The 15,963-nt window shown below is 44.4% G+C and overlaps 1 protein-coding gene across 1 annotated transcript in view; it reads right to left on the bottom strand.

The window, feature by feature from the left end:
- The window catches only part of LOC115476893 (bactericidal permeability-increasing protein-like), a 76,898-nt gene that overhangs the window by 39,935 nt on the left and 21,000 nt on the right, over positions 1-15,963 (bottom strand). Inside the window, exons 3-5 of the mRNA XM_030213466.1 lie at positions 15,917-15,920; positions 8,193-8,279; positions 1,990-2,129 (exon numbers count right to left, since the gene is read on the bottom strand). Coding sequence (XP_030069326.1) covers positions 1,990-2,129; positions 8,193-8,279; positions 15,917-15,920 — 231 coding nt within the window. The remainder of the gene's footprint in view (positions 1-1,989; positions 2,130-8,192; positions 8,280-15,916; positions 15,921-15,963) is intronic.

Below are 15,963 nucleotides of genomic sequence, written 5' to 3'. Positions count from 1 at the left end.
AGAGTCTTACGCAGCTTAGTAAAAGGGGCCCTAGAGTCTTGGCATGGTGCCTGGAATCTAGGCATGTCTGATAGAAGCATCTAGACGTATTGTATAAGATGTGCCTAAATTCAGATGCAGTATATAGAACACGTCCAATAAAAAAGGTATCGTCTTATTTTCTTTTATTCCTATTTACTTTACCTTTATAAGTGGACCACCACTTTTCTTTAAGACACAATTACATACCCAGTAACATGGCACCTTTCAGATTTTACGTCATAATTTATAATTTTTTCTGTTATGTTATAGTTGGATCTTTTTTTTCTTATTGTAGAAAGATCAAAAGATAATCAGTTTCATATTTTTAAGTAAAAACGTTTCTGTTTTACAGTAAATCTGATTTTTTATTTGAAATGACAATCGAGCTAAATTACAAAATTTAATTGTACAGCACAAGTAAATGAGGAAATAAAACACCAGAGGCCCTGTTTACACAGGCATGCTGGTGTTTTTAACATGCACTAAAAATTAGCATTTGCTAACCATTTAGATGCCCAAAGGCCTCAACACGGTTAGCGTGCACTAAAAATGCTAGCAAACCTTTTGAACAATTTTTTGGTGTGTTTATTTTCTCCTGACCTGTGAGAGGAACAGGTCACCCATTTTTCTGTTTTCAAATAAATTGGTTTATTTCACTTTTAAACCTCTCTGTGGCTGTCCTGCTTATTTTTGAAGGAGAAGGGCGGCCATCTTCCGACACAAATCAGGAGATGGCTGGCCTTCTCATAAAGCCGGCCAAATCGGTAGAATCAAAAGCTGATTTTGGCCGCTTCAAACCGCTTTTCCGTCGCAGGGCTCGCCAAAGTTCAAGGGGACGTGTCGGCAGGGTACCGAAGGTGGACGGGGGCATGGTTAAAAGATGGCCGTCCTCGGCCGATAATGGAAAAAAAGAAGGCCGGCCCTGACAAGCATTTGGCCGAATTTACTTGGTCCCTTTTTGTTCATGACCAAGCCTTAAAAAGGTGCTCGAACTGGCCAGATGACCACTGGAGGGAATCGGGGATGACCTCCCCTTACTCCCCCAGTAGTCACCAACCCCCTCCCAACCCAAAAAAATAAAACAAACATTTTTTTTGCCAGCCTCTATGCCAGCCTAAAATGTCATACCCAGTTCTATCACAGCACTATGCAGGTCCCTGGAGCAGTTTTTAGTGGGTGCAGTGCACTTCAGGCAGGCGGACCCAGGCCCATTTCCCCGTACCTGTTACACTTGTGGTGGTAAATGGGAGCCCTCCAAAACTCACCCGAATCCCACTGTACCCACATCTAGGTGCCCCCCTTCACCCTTTAAGGGCTATAGTAGTGGGGTAGAGTTTGTGAGGAGGGGTTTTGGGGGGCTCAAGCACACAAGGTAAGGGAGCTATGCACCTGGGGAGCATTTATGAAAGGTCCACTGCAGTGCCCCCTAGAGTGCCCAGCTGGTGTCCTGGCATGTGAGGGCGGACCAGTGCACTAGGAATGCTGGCTCCTCCCATGACCAATGGCTTGGATTTGACCGTTTTTGAAGATGGCCGGCCTCGGTTTCCATTATCGGAGAAAACCGGGGCCGGCCATCTCTAAGGTCGATCTCACCATTTAGGTTGACCTAAATGTTGAGATTTGGCCGGCCCCGACCATATTATCGAAACAAAAGATGGCCGCCCATCTTTTTCGATAATACGTGATGCCCCGCCCCTTCGTGGCACCGTCCTCAGAGATGGCCGCCCTTATAGATGGGTGGCCCCGTTCGATTATGGCCCTCTGTGTTATTCCAGGATCCAGGCCCACCCTCGCTCAACTACTACAGAGTCAAGAAAAAGATATGCATTTCTGTTGTATCCTATAAAAACAACCAGCTTTGTAACGGTTAGCATTAGCAAGCATCTTCTACTCAATATACAATTTCTATACAGTAATGCATATACTGTGTAATGATAGGCAGTATATACATGAAAGCATTTCACATACCATTGTCTAGCCCCTTTTGGAATATCCTTAATTTCAATCCAGGATCGTCACAACGAGAGAGCGTAAATACTGTGACAAACAGGACAAAACAGGGGAAGCTTCCACATCTCTGTGTTCCTTCTGCCTCTCTTCTCTGGAATCTGTAAATAGGTATAAAAAAAAAGAAAGTGATCTTAGGGTTTGACATCTGTGAGGCGGACGTCAAGATCCAGATGTGATATTAATGAAAAATGTAGTAACTGCATATTGAAGAGAGAGCAGTTCGAGTGTTAGCACATCATATTAGGCAAATAAAGATTAAGGTAGTGGCATAGCCAAGGGTGGGCCTGGGTGGGCCCAGGCCCACCCACTTTGGGCTCAGGCCCACCCAGTAGCAGCCCACCTATGATGTGACTGACAGGGATCCCGAAGCCCCACAAGCTGAAAACTCCCAACAATTGACCCTCCTGCATACCTTGTAAATAGCAGATCTTCTCCTGGAGTGAGCAGCAACTGATACATACTGCTCGCACCGCCCCACAGCCTTACCTCTGACGTATTCCCACCCTGCCCCTTCCTTGGCCACCTTTAAATCTAGACTGAAAGCCCACCTCTTTAACATTGCTTTTGACTCGTAACCACTTGTAACCACCTGCCTCCACCTACCCTCCTCCTTCCTGTACACATAATTGATTTGATTTGCTTACTTTATTATGTTTTGTCTATTAGATTGTAAGCTCTTTGACAGGGACTGTCCTTTCTTCTAGTGTTTGTGCAGCGCTGCGTATGCCTTGTAGCGCTATAGAAATGCTAAATAGTAAGTAGTAGTAGTAGTACTATGCGGAAACAGGAAGTTCATCAGTGGAAAGGCTAATGGGGCCCAGCATGATCAGTGTGTATTAGTTGCTGCTCGCTGGCCGGTGAAACTCTGCTATTTAAAAGGTATGCGGGAGAGGGGGGGATGTTGAGAGACCATATGGCATGCAGGTGAGAGAAGGAGAGACCAAATCACCTGTGGGGCGGGGTCTTCTGCCCACCCATCTTGGGCACAGGCCCACCCAAAGTTGGGTATCTGGGCTACGCCCCTGGGGTATGTTTACTAAGGTGTGTTAGCATTTTTAATGCACCTTTAAAGTTAAGGCACATTAAACGTTAACATGCCTATACACTTCTATGGATGCATTAGCATTTATCGCACGTAAACCATTAAAAATGCTAACACGCTTATAGTGCACCTTAGTAAACATAGCCGTAAAAGATGATGATGCATTTTATTGGGCTAACCTAATACATTTCAAGGGAAATTCTATGTGTGCCTTTACTTAGGTGCTCAGAGGGTGTCTAAGTGGCACTTATTATACCTGTATATTAGGCATGTGTATTTTGTGAAATGACCTCTACGTCTCACTGCATAAAGTGGCACCTGTGTTAAAATAGCACAAGCTAGTAGGAAAATAATACAACAGGAGCCCATATTGATTACTCCTCCCTCCCCCCCCCCCTTTGTGTGACGAGTTCCAGTCTGGTAACCAGAGCTGATATTATGATATCATATGCCTCATTCCACCAATGCCTGACCTCATCAGTGATGTCACAATGGCTTGATTGACCGACTCACTTTCCCCCCCTTAGTGTGAAGAGTTTCAGTCTCTGCTAACCAGAGCTGATATTATGATGTCATAATGCCTCATTCCACCAATGCCTGACCTCATCAGTGATGTCACAATGGCTTGATTGACCTAGGCTCACTTAGTGTGGTCAGTGCTAACCAGAGCTGATATTATGATGTCATAATGCCTCATTCCACCAATGCCTGACCTCATCAGTGATGTCACAATGGCTTGATTGACCTAGGCTCACTGTGTGGTCAGTCTCTGCTAACCAGAGCTGATATTATGATGTCATAATGCCTCATTCCACCAATGCCTAAGAGCTGACCTCATCAGTGATGTCACAATGTCCTTGACTGACCTATACTTGGCTCACTTTTATTACCTATAGAAGTGATTTGATTTCTAGGCACATTTCTTTTTCTTTAATTAAGGGGGGAAATTATCAGTGGAGCTCACTATTAAGATGTACTATTTGCTGTTAGCCCCACTTATTAGCAACTAGGCCTCATTGCATAAAATGAGACCTGTGCTAAATAGAAAAACTAGTGACAAAATAACATGCCTTAAAAGTAGCCCATTAGATGGAATTTTGTCATTTACGTGCATATGTTAATATTCTAATCACTTACGCATATATTTGGCTTGTACATGATAGTGCTTTATTTATAAAATTATCCTTTTCTTGCCCAGGTTTTGGCAGTTAGTACAACCTTCTTCAGGTCAGAACAAAATAAGCAAAATATGTTATCTACCACAAAATGTAAGTTTACCCATCATAATGTTAATCATAAGAACATTCCAAAGAGAGTCTGAAAGGAACAGGGAAGTAGACAGCTACATCTGTACAAGTGTAGTTAAACTTTTCACAATAACAGCCTGGCTGCCTTCCTCATTCCTTCATCACATGTATATCAAATTCCACTTGATGTATTTAATGCGGGATTTGGTATAAATGCAATCCCCTGGAGAGTCTGAAAAGCCTGAGGTTAGGTGTGTTCCTCTAGGGGTTTAGTAAAATCCCTGTGGCTCTTACCCAGAAGGACTGGGAGGAGGGGCCTATTGTCTAGTGGTAACCAGAGCTGATATTATGATGTCATAATGCCTCATTCCACCAATGCCTGACCTCATCAGTGATGTCACAATGGCTTGATTGACCTAGGCTCACTTTCCCCCCTTAATATCAGTCTCTGCTAACCAGAGCTGATATTATGATGTCATAATGCCTCATTCCACCAATGCCTAAGAGCTGACCTCATCAGTGATGTCACAATGTCTTGACTGACCTATACTTGGCTCACTTTTATTACCTATAGAAGTGATTTTGATTTCTAGGCACATTTCTTTTTTCTTTAATTAAGGGGGGAAATTATCAGTGTGAGCTCACTATTAAGATGTACTATTTTGCTGTTAGCCCCACTTATTAGCAACTAGGCCTCATTGCATAAAATGAGACCTGTGCTAAATAGAACAACTAGTGACAAAATAACATGCCTTAAAAGTAGCCCATTAGATGGAATTTTGTCCATTTACGTGCAATATGTTAATATTCTAATCACTTACGCATATATTTGGCTTGTACATGATAGTGCTTTATTTATAAAATTATCCTTTTCTTGCCCAGGTTTTGGCAGTTAATACAACCTTCTTCAGGTCAGAACAAAATAAGCAAAAATATGTTATCTACCACAAAATGTAAGTTTACCCATCATAATGTTAATCATAAGAACATTCCAAAGAGAGTCTGAAAAGGAACAGGGAAGTAGACAGCTACATCTGTACAAGTGTAGTTAACTTTCACACACAACAGCCTGGCTGCCTTCCTCATTCCTTCATCACATGTATATCAAATTCCACTTGAGGTATTTAATGCGGGATTTGGTATAAATGCAATCCCCTGGAGAGTCTGAAAAGCCTGAGGTTAGGTGTGTTCCTCTAGGGGTTTAGTAAAATCCCTGTGGCTCTTACCCAGAAGGACTGGGAGGAGGGGCCTATTGTCTAGTGGGGGTGGTTAATCCAGGCAGGTGGGGGGGGGGGGTATAAATTTGAGGAAAAGAGCAATGGGGGTAGTGTAAGGATGTTATGATTCACGGGTTTATATTACTGGGGGGAAGAAGTTTGAGGAGATAAAAAAAATGTGCCATCCTAGCCACAGGGTCTTTGGTTGCCCCACCCCCTGCCAGGATCCATGAGAAGAGGGGTATCCTATCCAGCATAATAAGGGCCAATGGCTCCAGGAATGGGAAAGAATGAAGGAGAAGACCTGTTCTGGGTCAGAGGTGGGTGAGTGGAACCGTACCTCTGAATGAAGAAAGAACGGACAGGGAGGTCTGGTCCTGAGGTGGTCCAGCAGCTAGAGAAAAGCCTATCTGAATGTTTGCCTGGCAAGCGAGCAGATGAGCTATAGCCCTGGGTTATCCTGTCGGTTAGGATAGGTGTAGGAGAGTTAAGGACATTGTAAATAATGGACAAATGAAGATTTCAAGGGTACATCAACTCCTCAGGAATACCCTTCTGACATATATACCAAGGAAGACAGTTGTTCTTAGTTTTACTGCCAGATTTTTGATGTTAAAGGGTCCTTTAACATAGGCGCATTAGGTTCTACACATGTGCAGTGTGCACCAAAACAAAACTACTGCAGGCTATCATGCCCCCTGGTGGTAATTTTGGATTTGCCGTGTGCCCGTACCACTGGGAAATATTAGTGTTTTTATTTCCTACTGCGTGTAGTGTTTCCAGCAGTAAGTGGCAGCTGGCGCACACCATCAGTCATCTAGGGTTACCATATTTTGTCCCCCCAAAAGGAGGACACATGCCCCGCCCCCTTTCACACCCCACCCCACCCCCTTTCACGCCCTCGCTTCGCCCCCTGTCACATTTCCCCCCCCCCCTGTCACACACCCCGTCACTCCCCCTCCCCATCACCCCCCCTCCCCATCACACCCCTCCCCTTACCTTACTATCTGCCCTGGTGGTCTAGTGACCTGTTCAGGGCAGGAAAGAGCCACCTCTTTCCTGCCCGGAAGCACTGCCCTGCATGCATCCTTCCCTGTTTGTGATCTCGGGCACCAATTCAAAATGGCCCGCCGAAGAGTTGACGTCTCACGAGGTCACTTCAGCTCTCGTGGCCATTTTGATCGGCGCCGAGATCACGAACAGGAAGGCAGCACTCCGGGCAGGAAAGAGGGGGCTCTTTCCTGCCCCAAAGGCGGAAGAGGTCACTAGACCACCAGGGAGTAGTAGTAAGTAAGGGGAGGGGAGGCTAGCAATCTGCCCGTTTGTCCAGATTTCTGGACAAACGGGCAGGCTGGCGGGCAGGCTGTCCTATTAGGATGGCCCAACCACCATCCTGCCCATTTGTCCAGAAATCCAGACAAACGGGCAGATTGGTAAAACCCGCCCGGTTGCCCGGGACATGCCCTCAAAAAGAGGACATGTCCGGGTAAATCCGGACATATGGTAACCCTACAGTCATCACACTTGTAGCATGTGAGCCCTTACCGCTAGATCAATGAGTGGTGTTAAGGGCTCAGGCCAGTATTAGGAGCGCACTGGTTTCAGTTTTATCGGATGCCCTTTTCCTTTCCAATTAAAAAAAAAAGCCCTTTTTTCCAGATGCGGTAAAAACTGACCCACACGACACCAAAAACATGCACCCACACCACCACACCACCACTTTTTATTTTTTTTTTACCATGGCTTAGTAAAAGGACCCCCTAAGTTACTTGAGTTTAAAGCATCATTGGAGTGAGAGGGCATTTTTTTCTGGGACTATGATACAGAAATGCAAATGGTGGCTTAAAACCCCACAGCCTACCAGGATTTAGCCCGGCCCCAGCCTGCTCCCAGCTCAAAAAGAGACTTGTATGTTTTGTATGCCGGTGTGCCTGACCCATAAAGCTTAGCCAGCATTCAGGACTGTCCGGAGGGGACCAGGGTTACATGAAGTAATGAATCTTACATAAGTACATAAGTATGCCATACTGGGATAAAGACCAAGGTCCATCGAGCCCAGCATCTGTCCACGACAGCGGCCAATCCAGGCCAAGGGCACCTGGCAAGCTTCCCAAACGTACAAAACATTCTATACATGTTATTCCTGGAATGTTGGAGTTTTCCAAGTCCATTTAGTAGCGGTTTATGGACTTGTCCTTTAGGAAACCGTCCAACCCCTTTTTAAACTCTGCTAAGCTAACCGCCTTCACCACTTCTTCTCCGGCACGAATTCCAGAGTTTAATTAACACTTGGGTGAAGAAAATTTTCACCGATTTGTTTTAAATTTACTACACTGCTTTAGGATAGTTTAACCCGATTAATAAGTAACGCACCATGAAATTCACACTAAACGCCTACGCACTTTAGTAATTAAGCTCCCTAATGGTTAGTAATTCTAAAATTTTTGTTACGTCTGTCTTGTTAGTTCCAAAGTATCTGATTAGTAAGTAACTTCAAAAAAAGTCTTATGTTCAAGTGCTTTGCCAAACTTTTCTTTGAGTATCCTTCGAGTATCCCACCACCACAAGAGAGCAAAGAAATATCCATAAGCATAAAAACAACATATAGCCTACAAGCTTCACTGATTCAAGCATCGTAGAAACCTTCCTACTTACCTTATGGAGATCTGAATTTTCTTGTGCAGGACCAGGAGTCGTCTTTTCCACAGTGACCTGAGCTTTACAGTTTCAGGCCTATAAATGCTGTTGGGGAAATTAGAGAAATAAGAGTCAGGGCATAATTATTATAATTGTTATTGGAATTGTCATCAGATGTATGGGTGGGGAGGAGGAGAAGGAAGTAATGAAAGAGGAAGTAACAGAGTGAGAGATTTGTGTTTTCCTTTTCAGGATTAGTTGTTTGATGTTTTATGTAGAATGTTTTTGCTTTTCTTTAGATATATTTATTTTATTTTAGAAGTTAACAGAATATTAAAAAAAAAAGGTGCAGAAACATAACCATAAAAAGGACTCCACATATAATTAGGTCAGGAGCATTGTTCCCTCTGAGCAGTGTGAGTCATCAACTGTATTGCTGTCAGTCTTCAATAGCTAGGGACAGGCAGGTTCTTTGAAGTCCGGCAGAGCTTGCCTGTCCTTCACTATTGAAAATATGAGAGTGAAACAGCACCCCTAACTGCAGTGGCGTACCAAGGTGGGGGCGGTCCACCCCGGGTGCACGCCGCTGGGGGGGCCGCGTGCCTTTTGGCTCCGAGTCCGCTCCTTCCCTCCCTGCTGTTCCCTCTGCGCGGAACAGGTTACTTCCTGTTCCGGGGCAGAGGGAGCAGCAGGGAGGGAACGAGCGGACTCGGACATAACAGGCGCACGACACCCCCCCAGCAGGCAAAAATGCACCCGGGGGGTCGCGCTGCACCCGGGGTTTAGTTTCGCCGGGGGGGGGGTGTTGTTTCGCCGGGGGGGCCACGCTGCACCCGGGGGGGGGGCATATCTGCGATCCCCCGGGTGTCAGCCAGGCTAGGAACGCCACTGCCTCACTGGCAGAGCTGTAGATGGAGGACTCTTACTCAGCTTGAAGGGAATAGTGGTCAGTGAGCACAACCCTAAACAGTATAATCAACTCCCTCCCCCCCCCCCCCCCCCCCCCCCCCCCCCTTTCACACACTTCCATCCCTCCTAAATAGCTAATGCCTTAAAAAAGAAACAGGTGTATGCAAGAACTCCATACTGGCCATATTTAGCTTCTGAAAAACTCTTAATGGCTCCAAATACTCAGGAGTCTACTTTGTAGCCTGTCTTCTCTACAATATCAGCATCGTGGCCCAGCAATCAAACAGAAGGGACATTAACATTGTTTGTATCTGTCCACTTTCTCAGTAGGGCCACCACAATAGTGAGTTAAAACATATCGGTCGTCCGTGAGATTCCATTCCTGATGGAAGAGGTTCGAAAGAACTCGCTTATATGACAAGGGCAATTTCACCGTACAATTGCTGACCATTTAGTTGTATTTATTTATTTATTATTTATGTATTGCATTTGTATCCCACATTTTATTTATTTTATTTATTTTAATTGTTGCATTTGTATCCCACATTTTCCCCACCTCTTTGCAGGCTCAATGTGGCTTAGAATACATCGTGATAAGTGGAAATACAGTTAGAAAATACACAATTACTGGTACAGAAGGATCTTGGGTAACAGAGATACGATAGTATAACAAGCAGATATAGTAAGACAGTTCTGAATATATATGGAGAATATATATGGAAAGTATATATATTTTCCAGACTCGCTGCCAGAAATTATTGAATGCAGGTGCTCCAACGTACCACAATTCACAGAGTATATCCAGCACAACGCCGACTGATTACTATTCAGTCTGTTACATTTTACAAGCATCCATTCTGCCCTGTGCGCCACAAAAAAACAAAGACTGCTTCATGGATGCCGACACACAGCAGTTCAGTCTCCATGCCCAGAACTAAGATCATTGGGTATCTGCAATTTGCTCATTAATCTTTTGTGCCCAGATCGATTTCAAGCATGCCATCTTATTAACAGTTAGCAAGGTAATTAGAACCTTGTACCATTATTAAGATGGACTTGGGCAAATCCAGTGCATATTTCTAGGATAAGCAGTATAAAATCTGTTTTATTGTCTGGGAAATTGCCAGGTACTTGTGACCTGGATTGGCCACTGTTGGAAAACAGGATACTGGGCTTGATGGACCTTCGGTCTGACCCAGTATGGCAACACTTATACTCTTATGTAATTGGATGGGTTTATGGCCCAAACCAGTCTCTTGCCAGCTTATTTTTGAAAGAAAAAGACGCCCATATTTTCACCCAAATCGGGAGATGGGCGTCTTTCTCTCATGGGCGCCCAAATCGGCATAATCGAAAGCCGATTTTAGGCGCCTCCAACTGCACTCTGTTGCAGGAACAAACAAAGTTGCGGGGGCGTGTCGGAGGCGTGGTGAAGGCGGGACTAGGGCATGTTTATCGGCCGAGGAGAGATGGGCGCGCTCGGCCGATAAAGGGGGGAAAAAAAAGGCCGCCAGAAGCGAGGAATTTGGGTCACTTTTTTTGGACCCTTTTTTCATGAACAAGTCCCCAAAAAGTGCCCCAACTGCCCAGATGACCATCGGAGGGAATCGGGGATGACTTCCCCTGACTCCCCCAGTGGTCACTAACCCCCTCCCACCAAAAAAAAAGAACTTGAAAAACTTTTTTTCCCAGCCTTTATGCCAGCCTCAAATGTCATACCCAGGTCCATCACAGCAGTATGCAGGTCCCTGGAGCAGTTATTAGTGGGTGCAGTGCACTTCAGGCAGGTGGACCCAGGCCCATCCCCCCCTATCTGTTACACTTGTGCTGCTAAATGGGAGCATTCCAAACTGCCCCCAAAACCCACTGTACCCACATGTAGGTGCCCCCCCTTCAGCCATAAGTGTTATTGTAATGGTGTAGAGTTGTGGGCAGTGGGTTTTGGGGGGGGGGGTGGGGGGCTCACCACCCAAGGGAAGGGAGCTATGGACTTGGGAGCTATTTTATTTGTTTTTTTTTTACTTTTTACAAATGCCCCCTAGGGTGCCCGGTTGGTGTCCTGGCATGTGAGGGGGACCAGTGCACTATGAATCCTGGCCCCTCCCATGACCAAATGCCTTGGATTTGTTCATTTTTGAGCTGGGCGCCTTCGGTTTCCATTATCGCAGACAACTGATACCACCCAGCTCAAATCCGCCCAAATGTGATGCATTTGCCCGGCACAAACTGTATTATAGAAACAAAAGATGGACGCCCATCTTTTTCGAAAATACGGTCTGCCCCGCCCCTTCGCGTACTCGTCCTCCGAGATAGGCGCCCATGGAGATGGGCATTTGCGTTCGATTATGCCCCTCTTGTTAACATAGAATTTCAATACTTGAAGCCTCCTGCAGGTGCATTAAGACTTGAAATGAAAGGAAGGCTCCTGCCGACAAAACATCACCAATATCCATTGTTCCCATTAGATACTTTTATTATTGATCTGTAAGCCAGGACTATTCCAAATTGATCAGTTCACAGTGTCTGCCCCTCTTACTGGTAATTTAGAATCCACATCTGCAGAGTCTTAAACATAGTAACATAGTAGATGACGGCAGAAAAGACCTGCATGGTCCATCCAGTCTGCCCAAGACAAACTCATATGTGTATACCTTACCTTGAATTTGTACCTGTCCTTTTCAAGGGCACAGACTATATAAGTCTGCCCAGCAGTATTTCCTCCCGCCTCCCAACCACCAGTCCCGCCTCCCATCACCGGCTCTGGTACAGACCGTATAAGTCTGCCCTCTCCTATCCTCGCCTCCCAACCACCACCCCCTCTTCCCCCAACTGCTCCGCCACCCAATTTCAGCTAAGCTTCTGAGGATCCATTCCTTCTGCACATCCATTAAAGGTGAAGGGTCAAAGCCAGAAGAATGCTTGGGTGTATAAGGAGAGGGATGACCAGCAGGAAAAAAGAGGTAATAGTGCCCTTATATAAGTCTCCGTTGAGGCCCCATTTAGAGTGCTATGTGAATTCTGGAGACCACACCTACAGAAAGATATAGACAGGATAGAAGGCTACAAACTTGATAAGTTGTCCTCTGTCATAAAACATATAGGGAGAGGCTTATGAACCTCGACAAGTACACACTGGAAGAGAAGCAGGAGAGAGGGGATATAATAGTACATTTAAATACCTCAGTGGCATTAATGTACAGGAGGTAAGCCTTTTTCAAATGAAGGAAAACTCTGGAATGAGAGGGCATAAGATAAAGTTAAGAAGAAATAGGCTTAGGAGGAATCTAAGAAAATACTCTTTCACGGAAAGGGTGGTGGAAGCGTGGAATGGCCTCCCTACGGAGGTCTTGGAGACAAGGACTGTGTCAGAATTTAAGAAAGCGTGGGACAGGCATGTGGAATCCCTTAGGAAAAGGAGGAGTTAGTGGTTACAGAGGAAGGGCAGACTAGATGGGCCATTTGGCCCTTATCTGCCATCATGTTTCTAAGACTGGATTTTAACATAAGTACAGTAGGAATCACATTCCAATCTAATCTAATCTATATTCCACTTTAGCTATAAAGACTCAAGGCAGATCCCAGAAACAAGGAATAGGTGCCGACAAATCCATTAAGCATTGGTTAAACAAAAAGCATATTTATCATCTTTTTAAAGTTATGATAGCAAGTGATCTCTCTTATCTCCTTGAGTAACTTGTTCCAAAGCTCAAGGCCCTGACCAATTATAGATGTGTTTCTTGTAGCCATCCATGAACACTTCAACACAGAAGGCACTGGCAATCTAATCTCCTCTACAGACCGAAGACTTCTAGAAGCAGAATACATGGAAATCACATCAGAAAGATAATCTTGTACCTGGCTGTATACAATTTGAAACACAAACAGTGGTGATTTAAAATGAATTCTGGCTTGTACTGGTAGCCAGTGCAATTTGATTAGGTAAGGGGTTGCATGATCAGTTGATCTTTCACCAAGAATACAGGCATCAATAAATCATCCAGCTGGACTGCATTGTGAGATGTTCACTACATAACCAATACGTGTCTTGACATAAAAGGCTCAACATTTCTTTGTTATAGTGGGGAGGTGTGGTAGCCGTGTTAGTCCACTCTTAAAGGGTATCAATAGAAATCAAACAAAATAAAACATGGAAAAGAAAGTAAGATGATACCTTTTTTATTGGACATAACTCAATACATTTCTTGATTAGCTTTCGAAGGTTGCCCTTCTTCCTCAGATCGGAAATAAGCAAATGAGATAACAGATAGTATATATGAGAGAAACATCAAAGCATTACTTTGACTGTCTGACGGAGTGGGAGGGTGGGGGTATGCATGGGGACACCCAACAAACAGGACTTAATAAGGATCTGGGTTTTCTAACTCATTATAAAACATAAGCTGTATTTCTTTGTTTATTTCTCTGTTTATTACCCTCCTCTCACCTACCAACACCCATCCTGTTAGAATATCAATGAAATGCTTTGATGTCCCCATGCATACCCCCACCCTCCCACTCTGTCAGACAGTCAAAGTAATGCTTTGGTGTTTCTCTCATATATACTATCTGTTACCTCATTTGCTTATCATCAGCATAGATTCCAAAGGCATCACCTTCTTAAAAATTGGACAAGGCTAATGAGAGTCACACAGATCTTGCTAATGAGTAAAATAAGAGGCACGGTAATTGTTAGACCTTAGTATACCTGGAATATACTCAGATGGTTTCTACATGGAAAGAGGAATGAATACAAACACAGAGCGTTTCCACCCAAAGCAAGTGTAAATAAAGTGTAAATTTAGCGCCATTAATTCTGATTTCAGCCAATTAATTTTATAGCTGGAGAATATTCCAAACGTATTGATCAAATCTAGTAAAACAGGAATGGTTTCATCTGGAATGGAAAGCAATAACAGAATGTTGCCTACATACCAGAGATAGCTTAGAACCTTTTCCCTTTCCATTCTATGGCTTTAATAGAGTGTTTTTGCACAATGCTCAGCAACAGTGGTCCCAAGGCAATAGCAAACAACAAAGGGGAGAGGGGACATTCCTGTCTTGTGCCCATCTGTAGGAAGAATGTTGTGGATACGTCCTTTTAATATAATGCTTTAACTATGTGACAAAAGCCCCATCCTATTCCAAACCACTCCATGGCTCAGAAAATGTATTGCAGTTCAACTCTGTCGAGAGCCTTCTTGACATCAAGTGAGACCGAGAAGGCCAGATCATCCAGGTCTTTTGCAATTCGCACCAGCTTGGACATGTATTTGACAAGTCTCAACGCCAGTGTTTTGGTATAAATTTTCCCATTCACATTAATAAGTGATAATGGTCTATAATTGGATAATTCTGTCAGGTCTTTTCCAGGCTTTGGTAGCACTAGTATGAGTGCTTCCACCATGGTGCTCAAGATCTGTCTCTCCGATACCATAGCATGATATATCTTTGCTAAGTGGAGGAGTGGCCTAGTGGTTAGGGTGGTGGACTCTAGTCCTGGGGAACTGAGGAACTGTTCGATTCCCACTTCAGGCACAGGCAGCTCCTTGTGACTCTGGGCAAGTCACTTAACCCTCCATTGCCCCATGTAAGCTGCATTGAGCCTGCCATGAGTGGGAAAGCGCAGGGTACAAATGTAACAAAAATAAAATAGATACTATTGGAGATTCTACATGGAATGTTGCTACTATTGGAGATTGTACATGGAATATTGCTATTCCACTAGCAACATTCCATGTAGAAGCCTGCACGGCCACATTAGTGATCTGCAAGGGCCGACTTCTAGTGGAATAGCAACATTCCATGTAGAATCTCAAATAGTGGCAACAGTGGAGGAGTGGCCTAGTGGTTAGGGTGGTGGACTTTGGTCCTGGGGAACTGAGGAACTGAGTTCGATCCCCACTTCAGGCACAGGCAGCTCCTTGTGACTCTGGGCAAGTCACTTAACCCTCCATTGCCCCATGTAAGCCGCATTGAGCCTGCCATGAGTGGGAAAGCGCGGGGTACAAATGTAACAAAAATAAAATAGATACTATTGGAGATTCTACATGGAATGTTACTACTATTGGAGATTCTACATGGAATGTGGCTACCAAATGTTCTCCCACCACCACCACCACCCAAAAAATATCTCAGCTGGCAGGAATATGCTTCTTTCCACCTTGGCAGTCTGCAGCAGGCATGCGCCGAAAACTGAGCATGTGCAGGTTCCAGTATTGTGGAGAGTAGAATTTTGTTACTGTCAGGGGAAAGTCTTCAGCTGACAGAGATTGGGATCTCCACCAGCTATGTGCTACTGTTGGGTGGGCCTGAACCCTAAGTGGGTGGGCCCTGGCCCACCTGTGGCTACGCCACTGTGTCACAGATAGACTGCATTCTCCATTTTACTCTCTTATTCATTTTGCAGTTGCCTGCAGAAAGAAGCATAACTCTTGAAAGATACTCACAAATGCATGAAATAACTTTATTAAAAGGTACTGCCTACGCTTGTTTTTCTGACTTTTTTCTGCACATCCAGGTGAATTAACAGAAAATACTGCATTATTTGATGAGAGAAATTGGAACACAAACAAAATGCATTTTCAATGTGGTTTTTGGGAAGGCTGAACAAGGACTATACTGTATAGCTACTTCCTCTGTGAAAACAGGGTCACTGGCAAGTTATGGAGATGAGCAATGACCTAATGGATATTGTACAATCCCATACTAAGGGCGACTTATTTTTAGATTTATGAATAAGTTTATAAACACTGGGAGTGGTGTGCTCCGTATTTCTTTGTGTCATTGTTCAACCTCTATTGATACACTGGTTAACTTCATACCGCTTAACTCACCTTCCTAGAAAGATAATTAATGCTATCATTCATCAGCATAGATTCCA

This window comes from Microcaecilia unicolor, chromosome 8 (assembly GCF_901765095.1).
Source record: "Microcaecilia unicolor chromosome 8, aMicUni1.1, whole genome shotgun sequence".
Taxonomy (NCBI): Eukaryota; Metazoa; Chordata; class Amphibia; order Gymnophiona; family Siphonopidae; genus Microcaecilia; species Microcaecilia unicolor.
Note: the sequence above shows the minus strand (reverse complement) of the source record. Positions and strands in the feature narration are given on the sequence as shown.